This window comes from Thunnus maccoyii, chromosome 17 (assembly GCF_910596095.1).
Source record: "Thunnus maccoyii chromosome 17, fThuMac1.1, whole genome shotgun sequence".
Lineage (NCBI taxonomy): Eukaryota > Metazoa > Chordata > Actinopteri > Scombriformes > Scombridae > Thunnus > Thunnus maccoyii.
The window spans coordinates 8,212,904-8,223,051 of record NC_056549.1 but is presented as its reverse complement, the minus strand read 5'-3'; the positions used below and the strand labels follow the sequence as shown (position 1 = coordinate 8,223,051).

At 40.9% G+C, this 10,148-nt stretch overlaps 1 protein-coding gene across 1 annotated transcript; it reads left to right on the top strand.

Annotated features, from left to right (window-relative positions):
* The first annotated feature begins 7,008 nt into the window (after window positions 1–7,008).
* Window positions 7,009–9,741, top strand: lft1 (lefty1). Its single transcript, XM_042390984.1, has 4 exons — window positions 7,009–7,677; window positions 7,906–8,152; window positions 8,345–8,584; window positions 9,036–9,741. The coding sequence occupies exons 1-4, from the start codon at window positions 7,413–7,415 to the stop codon at window positions 9,358–9,360; spliced, it is 1,077 nt and encodes a 358-aa protein (XP_042246918.1). The 5' UTR covers window positions 7,009–7,412; the 3' UTR covers window positions 9,361–9,741.
* Window positions 9,742–10,148: the final 407 nt, after the last annotated feature.

Below are 10,148 nucleotides of genomic sequence, written 5' to 3'. Positions count from 1 at the left end.
GACAGGAGAGATGGTCCAACAGACAGCTCTGCCCGGGGCGTCGCAATGGATTATGGGAAGCAGGGCTGTAAAATATGAATGAGTTACAAATGGACGCTATGTTCGGGACGCTGCTTAAACGCGCGCAAAACACACGTTTTAAAACACTCACAAAATACTTAACATGTTTTCACTTATTTAAAAATGTCTTACCTGCCACGCGAGATGATTTCAAACCACTCTTGTGCAGCATTTTTACTAAAAAAATTGCGATATTTTCCAGCTTTCGCGCATGCGCACAGCGCTCAAGCTTCGAGTCGACCATCTTTGCTGCGCTCCAGCGTGAATGAATCGTTTTGTTTGCAGATAGCAACTACTCTCCCGCGTCTTCTACCATCTCTGGCTGCTGCTGCTGCAGGCAAAGTCCCAGATCATCATCATGGCGCCCGTCACAGCATCTGCTGTGCGGAGGGGGTGGGGGTGTGCGGTGGCTGTCAATATTGTGAATGGAAACTGCGGGCTGTCTGTCAGGCTGCTGGTGGCGTGCTGCGGAGAGGAGAGGGCACATTTTCTTCAGACTAAAATAACAATGACTGCTGTCCCTTTAACTGTCTGCAAGACACCCAGTTTATGGAGATGTGCCTGTGGAGGTCTAAAACAACACAACCTGTGCTGAGACCTGATAGCTGTTGCAATAGGCCACATTCACACAACCTTTTACTTATGTTAATTTAAAGGATGGGTTGACAATTTTCTCAAAAGTGTCTTAAAACAACAATCAGTTGTCTATATGAACACTGAAAGAGGTTTTCCTCGCTGTAATCATTCCTCTTGTTCATACTGGCCATGAAAAGATCCCCTTCAATGTAAGTGATGGGGGCCAAAGTCCACAGTGTGTCCACACAGTCATTTTGTGCAAAAATGCATTTAAAAGTTGATGAGAAGCTTATATGAGGCTTCAGCAGTCAGTTAGTCATATCAAGTGGATATCTGCCACATTTACAGTCTTTTTAGCATCAAATTTCCTCTTTGTGTTTCCTTGGACAATGTTTCCCTGTTGAGCTGTGGTGGAAGTATAGTAACAAAAAGAGGGACTTTGGCACTAAAAAGACTTTGACGTTGAAAGATTTCTACTTGATTTGATTCATTTGGACGCTGAAGCTTCATATTAACTTCAGATAAACTTTTAAATACATTTTTGTGGATTTTGTCCCCCATCATTTACATTGTAAGTGCATTATGAAGGGATCTTCTTATGGCCAGTACGAACAGGAGGAATGATTACAGCAAGAAAAACATGTTTCAATGTTCATTTGAGCTCCTGACTATTGCTTTAAGACTGCAGACTTATCTTTTAGGCGTGCATAGGTTGCCTTCATGTTTTACAATATCATATTGTAAATGCATAAACCTGCAGTTTATGGTATTTTATGGAGGGTCATTCTATTTGCTGTACATAAGCAAGCAAAGTACATAAAGGGATGGACGTGACTTCGTCATCCACATTGCAGTATAGTTTATACACCTTTATGGATGACATGAAAAATTACAACTTTGCCAACTATGTGCAGGCCTTTAATTGTGGCCTGTGTGCAGATCAGAAGTCACTTGATCATAATAAAATACGACTACTGCTGTACTTTCCCATCTCACAGAGCTCTGTGTAGGGTCAACATCAAGGTGTGTCAAGTTTGTGCGGGATTTTCTGTCTCTTGGACTCTCATTCTCACGGGTGCGAGCGGCTTAATGCTGCGAGCAAACTAACCAAGGTAAACAGGCCTGTGGGCTAGAGCTGGATTTTCGAGGTCTGATGTTTTTCCTGCTGGCTGAGTGAGTCAGACGTTTCATATGTACGGATCACCAGATGAGAATTAAACAAAGATCAATACAGTAGATGAGTCACACAGATATTTTTCAGTGAATCAAACTACTGTATCAGCAAGTGGTTACTTACAACACACAAAACACCTAATCAGCATGTTAGGTTTTATTCACAGTGAGCCGACTTATCATATTTTGTTTGAAAAGGTCCCGTCCTTTTGAAGTGTGGCGCTTATCACTGTTCAAAGTACATCTGTTCAGCAGCCTACATAACTGAGGCCTTATGTGAGTGTGTGTGTGTGTATTTGTGTGTGTGTGTGTTTGTGTGACCTTACACTAAAATAAAATAATACACTTCTATATTTCAGAAATATTCAAATTGATTCTTGCTGCAATCCTTTTCCGTGCCAAGGAGTAGAAAGGCACAAAGAGGCACTGTAGTGGAATAAACACACACATACACATACACACACAGAACAACTTAGCATGCAAGATGTGTCCAATAAAATTGATTTTTGATGGTGACCAAGTGTAATTTGAAGCATACTGCATTGGCATGACTGTTTATCAGAAACAGCCAAACACCAGTTCATACATGCTTTAATACAACCACTATGAGATGATTGATTATTTGGGTTAGGAAATGTATTCTGTGTATTCAGAGTATGTGTGCTGCAATGTATAACAAGATAACAACAATACTAAAGGAGAGAAAATGTACTTGTTCTCTGACTGTCTGTTTCACCATCGTTCATGACTCCAACGTGCATAGCGACGCAGATCCAGGCCACCTTATTAAAGGGGAATGTACTCTAAAATTGAATTGACATACATTACATCTGTTATAATGTGCAGCACAGTTTTCATTTGTCAATGTGAATGAGGCGCTTTTACTATTATAATCATATTTATTATAATGTTTCCTCTTCCATGTAACTGACAACTATTTGGGACATTTTTGATACATTTGAGAAATAGTCCCGCTCTTTGGGAATAATGTACTTTTTGATTGAGTTTCATTGTGTAGTTATTGAATTGTTTTGAGATGTTGGGTTGGTTGGTTAACATAGGATAGTTATCATGGAGCCTATCAGCCTATTGGTATATATAGGTTACATATGGGTGTGGTGGCCGTTTTTAAACATTTTGACCTGACGAAGATCTGACTGGGATTTAAATTTTGTCCATTAAGATACATATGAAGTTTGGAGTCAGCGTGCAGGTGTTACTCTTCAGTAAATCAATAAATCATGGCGAACACAACTAACAACAACAATGGTGATTTTAATGGGATATAATGGCCTGTTTTGATTGACAGCTGGAAGTCTTACACTGAAGCAGAATGTAAAATCTCAAAATATGGTACGCGCCCTGGCAAGGTGAGGCAACGCTTTATTTGTACAGAACGTTTCAGGCACAGAGTCAGTTCAAAGTGCTTTACATGAGGTAAAGAAATGTTATTAGAACCACATTTAAAAACACAATAAAAATAAAAATTCATTTTAAACATCAGATAAATTAAATAAAACACAAATAGACAAAAAAATAGATGAGAATTACAACTATACAGCAAACAGAGGAAATAAAAGTGCAGTAGAGAAATTGATCAATTAAAGAGTTTGTATATCAGCAAGTGTGAACTAATGACGTCATCAATTCAAGTCTTGATTTCCTGTTTGGGCTGACAGGTGTTTTGTTTTCTTTTGGGTTTTTTTTAAAAATAAAATTACATGAAAAGCAGCGTGTAAATACTTTTTTAGGGTGGATTTTCCCTTTAAAGCCTCCATGTGCTTGTTCAGTGTTACCATAGCGACCTCTGGTGGACAAACTGCCTTCCCACAGCTGTTAAACTGGTAAATTTCTGTAGCTGTTTGTACTTCTTGGTTGGTTTTTAGTCTTTTTTTCCGGCAGATATTAACTAATTTAAACCATTTACAAGATTTTCTTTGTTTGGTGAATACGAATCCACCGACATAACCAACTACAGCCACTATAGATGTGGTTCTATATATATATTATTGGTTTCTTTGTGTCCATCTGCTTTGCAACGACACACACCCTGCACACTAAAAGTCTCCCCTCTGTCAATTAATTAAAAGTTAATGAAAATATTAATTGTTAGTCCTATCTAATCATGTCTGATCCTATTTGGTTAAGTCTACAGTACTGGGATTAACCCTCCGTGTCTGCGCTGATTGACGCGTCATTAGCTGTGTGAAATGCAATTAGACTGTCCTGTACTTTGTCTAGATGTGGAGACCATTGAGCAATAATCGTATTGTCCTTGCACAGGTCTAGCGCTTTCCCCTCTGACAGACTGATCGATGATTATTGGCAGCCAGCTCCATGGATTGATTCCAGACTCTGCAGCCGCAGTAAAGAAAAAAAAACGTCTTATATGGGCCATTAAGGTGCAAACTAGACCGGTTCATTCCCCCAAATATTTGATGTTAAGATAAAGCAGCCAATAATAGATCAGGAAGTCGGTGACAATACAGCCATGTGAATAATGAGGAATTTGCGCTGACCACCAACACAAGTTCAATATTGACTTTCTGGAGCAGCTCCGCCTTGTTCCCATGCAGAGAGACGTTTAAAATGCCTGCTTTGCTTTAATGTAATGTGCAAACCACATGGAAAGAAACTGCACCCAGTTCTCCCTCCTCCTGAGAGGCTTCCTCTGATATATGTATATATATTGCATCGTCTCCACAGCATATTGATGTAAGCGTCTAAACTTCCACAAACAGCAGTTCTGGCAAGCAAAGGGGATTTCATGTTTCACAAATGGAAGGGAATGACCTATAAATTGGACTGCTTTTGAATGCAAATGGCTGGATGTTAATTAACACCTGTGTTGTTGATTGTAGGAGCTTGTTGGCCTTTGATTGAAAAGAAATGGCACCTAGGAGCATCAGAAGTGGCTTTGAACTAGGAAACCTGTCTTTGATTGGCATGGGAAGGAAGAAAGACTGAGAAATATCACACAAAGGGCATCTTAATTTCCCGAATTAGGGGTTGTAATGTTAGGGAGAGGGGATACCATATGTATTTTAGACTGTGGAGAGGGGGCATTTAGACTGGCCTTTGGCTGGACTGGACAATAGATCTACTGTGTATTTACATGTCTGCGCTGATGTTTCTGACATCAGACAATCTGATTGACCAGTTTGTACCTCACTTGTAGGCTTTGATGGAGATGAGTCTGAGTTGGGGATCTTACACTCATCTCCTAAATAATCCCTGTGGATTTAAGTTTTTGGACAGAAAGGTTGCCTTTTTTCATTTGTCAATACTTAAAAAAACATAAATAAAATATATAATATTGTAATTCTCCCCTCAAAAATATAACTGTGTGCAACTGTATTTACTGATGGATGTGTTTTGTGCATAATTATAATTCTGTGTATGTGAATTTTAGAATATATGTAGTTTAATTCTATGTTTAAGGTGCCTTTTTAACATCTGTCAAGGGACAGGGATTAACAGCTCTCTCTGTTGATCAATGAGCAGTGTCCATGTCAAATGAACTAATAAAATAAAAAACATAAAGTGTAACTTCCCAGTAATTTTGGATGAATAGAATAAAATGACCCACTTTAGAATGAAACACTTACATTATTAATATAGTTATATTATGCACAATACAGTCTCTACATTACTGTTGTGCGATTGAAAATTGTATACCAAAAGTTGCGTGCAAAAAAAGTTGCAAAAACGGAGCAAATCTCATCAAGCAAGTGTCGTATTTTCAGTAAAATTGCAATTTATCAGGTTTAAAGACAAAAACAACAGCATAATGTCATCAAAAATATAATAAAGTAGGTATTATAGATCTATAATAAGAGCAGTCATAAGTTGTCTTAACTCTACACACGTGCACATAACTGTCTTTGCACACATGCAGTTGGATAGTTTTTTAAAATGTTTTTCCATAGTGTGAAAGATTTCAGTTATGCATCCTGTGATTGTACTATACATGAGCTGTGTCGTGTGGTATCATGTCTACAGCACTAATTAATATTTCTGGCACTGTAGCTGGAGTGAGCGGGTCTGGCAGTCATCTGTCATTTGCTCTTCCTGTGAGCCCCTTCAGTCTGTCTGACATCTCTAAGCAAACACAGCCCAATACACAACCGCAGGCAGGGCCTTCTGGGCAGCCAGTGAGAGCACCCCTCTTCTAATGTTTGTGTGACAAAAAAGGCAAGGCAAATCCTCGCAATGGAATCAGATAATCACCAACCTGTGAAGAGCCTGCCCCAATCCACATCCACGCCGGCCCCCCGGCCCCTGGATTAACTGTCTGTTTGGCTAATAATTTTAATCTGCCGGAGAGGGCCAAGAATGGGTGACAGGGCTCGGAATAAACATCTAATCCTATACTCCCCTCCTCCCCTCCCTCGGAGCCTTGCATTTCCTCCTCGACCCTTCATTTTGGTACATTTATACCAAAATGGACATACTGGAGGTTGTCCTGATCTTGGTCCGTCTTTGCTGGACAAAATTGCTTTCCAGCCACCCAGACAGAAATAAGCCCGCTGTGTGACAGACTGTTGCCAGACTGCCCCGGCCTGACATCGTCCAGTGGAATGTACACGTCAGAGCGTGGGGTGTGTGTATAGACAAGGGTGCTACTGAAGAGAGGGCACTTCAGGTTCACAGGGTCAAGAGATGTCTGTCTGGGGCTCATCTGTGGCAGCAGAGGACACACGACGGGTGGAACGGAGAGGAAAGTATTCTGGAGAAATAAAAGAAGACATTAAACTATTTGTTCAATGAAATGAAATAAACACCAACTATAACTGTAAGTCCCGTCAACCTCTTTCTGATTTACTGTAAATGAGAACAGCAAGTCACATAAAATCCTGATGAATGTCAAACTCTCCTTGGTGATGACTTATCTGTTAATTATGGCTGGACAGATGTAGGTTTTTGAATCACAATACTGATATTTGTAGTCAATTATATTATTTGTTGATGGTCATTATTTTAAATTTGATACATTTCTGGCCAAATAAACACACAAATTAGTTGTTTCCCCTACAATCTTATTCATTTTAGGGGAGAAAAGTCTCATCATGTAATCATGCAATCATGTAATACTAAACAATGCACCAATTTAAGCATTGAGATACTTGGTTCGGCCTCCAAAAATATAGTTTAACAATTATAAAAAATACATTAAATGCACAGAAAAAAAACCCTAATTTGATTGTCTGATTTTGCCAAAGCAAGATAAATATAAACGAACTTGTTTATTTACACTATAAAGACCAGATTTTAGATCCTCATTCTGGCATCAAATGCAACACAGGCCACCGACATCAAGCATAGTTTTAGTGGAACTATGGTGAAATTACACCCACACAATACGGATGGCACTCGAGTCTAATTGTTGCTGTTTGAAGTATGGCCACTTAGATATCCTGTTTAGGATGGGGCTGTATTGTCGCACCTTTGTTCTGATAAGGGTCCCTGCCCCCATCGACAAAGTGCGAACGACTGGGAGGGCCGCAACAATATAAGGGGCCGGAGGAGTGTCAGGGGGGCACTGTCTATCTCTGGGTGACTTGTGCTACCGTTCTGCTGTCGATCACACTGAAGTTTTCCTCATGGATTTCCTCCGCGCTTGTGTCCTGTGCACCGTTTTCTTCGGTCTCGCCGAGGCTTTTACGCATCAGGATATGAAGGACGCGCTGCTGCAGAAACTGGGCTTGGATGAAGTTCCTAAGATCCATAAGAGGGATTTGGAGAACCTGGTTATTCCCGCTCATATCAGAAATAAGTACATGTCCATGCTGAAGATGCACCACAGCAGGAGACGCAGATCTTTGCCGAGCCTGGCGGGCATCCTGAGAGGAATCCCTGGCAATGCTGGTAAGGACCTTCCCTATTTTTAAAATACATAACAAATAATTTATAGCAATTCATATGAAAATAGCTTTGACACCGATACCGGTAGAAGTAAACAGTTATTTCCGTGCGTAATTGTGACACTTGATGCGCAAAGACAGTTTTACGCACAGAATTACCTTTACCAAACTGCAATTTCTAAATAATTTAGAGGAGAATATCACCTAATCGCATAAATGCTTTGTGTTTTAGATATCTCCGGAGAGTATGTGTACTCTGACACCACTCGGAATCGCATGGTGTTCGACATGGAGGCGAGGATCCCGGATAACAGCGAGGTGACCATGGCGGAGCTGAAGCTCTACCAGAGGGCTTCCTACCACAAACGCTTCGCGGTGGAGAGGAAGAACCACCGGCCCGTTAACAACGCCCGGGTCAGCATCTACTGGGTGGAGGTGTTGCCCAACGGATCCAACCGGACATCACTGGTAGATTCACGGTAAGAGATGTTTTTCCCCTGATGACGTGTTGTAAAATATATTAACTGTAAAGCAATTAAGCTCTCAGTGGGTTATCTTAATCATAATTAAATGTTATTCATCCCCTCAGTGGTTGCCAAACAGACAATCAGATCAGGAAATGTCAGTTTTACTTTCTTCTAATTAATTGTCCTTATCTCTCGTGTTCACAGGTTGATCCCCATTCACGAGACCGGCTGGAAGAGCTTTGATGTGACACAGGCGGTGCACTATTGGTCCAAGACCCAGCAGAAGACACCTATGCACCTGGAGGTGTGGATCGAGGGCGAGAGACCTGGCAGCTACGCGGCAGAGATGGCCAAGAGTGTGCGCTTTACCACCCAGGAGCAGACGGACAACACCTTGGGAAAACCCGAGCTCATCCTCTACACACTCAACCTCGAAGAGTACGGGTAAGGGCGCGAGCTTTTGATATACAGGATATTGTATCAATGTGACAATTAGCCCATATCCTTTTTTTTGGTACCTGTTAGCATTTGCATTCGTTATAGAGTTGTAGCAGGGTGGCACAGGGGCGTTAGTTTACTCATTCTCGTGGTTTGGAGAAATCTAGTGACAAAAGTACTGGCTGGTATCAATAAGCAACCTGTTTACAAAAAGCACGTGCTCTAATTGTAAGTGTGCTATGTTTTTTTAAAACTTCTACATAGGTATATTTTAAGCTTGTTTATATAGATTTACCTACTGAAAAAAAACAACATATATCATAATTGGATAATAGCTTAGCAGGGGCGTAGCTAAGAGATTCTGGGCCCCCTGTAAGATATGTTTTGGTACCCCCAGCCCCCCTTTTCCCCTTTAAATGAACAATTATCTGACTGTCTTTATCTTTTTCTTCTGCAGCTCTCGTGGCGACTGTGACGTCAACCAAAACAAAGACACCTGCTGCAGGGAGCAGTACTTCATCAACTTCCGCGCGCTCACCTGGACCCAGTACTGGATCATCGAGCCGGCGGGTTACCAGGCCTTCAGGTGCACTGGAGGCTGCAAGCAACCCAAGCGCAACTACGGATATGGAGAGAGGAGGTGCACGGTGTCTGAGAGCGCCCCGTTACCCATCATGTACCTGGTGAAGAAGGGAGACTACACGGAGATAGAAGTGGCTGAGTTTCCCAATATGATTGTAGAGAGGTGTGCGTGCACAATGGACAATGTTTCCATAGTATGAAGTTCACCTCATTGAAAACTACTATAACAATTCTATAATGGCTGAGAAGTATTATGGAAATATTATAGTTTCATTGGGGAATTGACATATTTAATGGTTTGAAACAACACATCTAGTACTTTCTATTTAAATGGACATTTATCGGGAGTTTCACACACACAACATTAAACTCCATTTCCTTTCACAAGCACTTTTATATATTTTGTAAATTTTTGATATCCTTTTTTATTTTTATTTGAATTTGTATGAGTTGCGTTGAATCGCGGGGAGATCATTCAAATTCTGTCCGATATGTTATATTTTCAAGCTGTACATAATATGGATGAGTTTATGTTTGGAAAATAAAATATTTTGTTTCACTTAAAGCTTCTGGTCCTCTTCTTCCCTGTTGTCTGTCTGCACCCGAGCCCCTCTTTCACATTCATGATGCATTCACATGCAGTTACATACAGCTGCTGCAGCTCCTCTTTCACCTCTTTATTTGCACTTATAGGAAATTGTGGAGCAGAGCAAATAATTTGCCTAATGACTTATAACACTTGTTACACTGAGGCCACGCTGTCATTGACAAAGAGGGTCAAACCTACCTGTAATGCTTTATTTGCAGTGGGAAGAAGCTACACGGCCACATACAGAGAAACATGGAGTCAATTCACATTAAGCTAGAACGGGGTCTTCGTGTGTTTACATCAGGCTTAGACCGGGCCAAACGTTGGTAATCAGGGCCGATGCCTAATGCGCTGTTTGCTGTCTGAGTGGGGGGTCTTGTCATTCACTAATATGCTGCT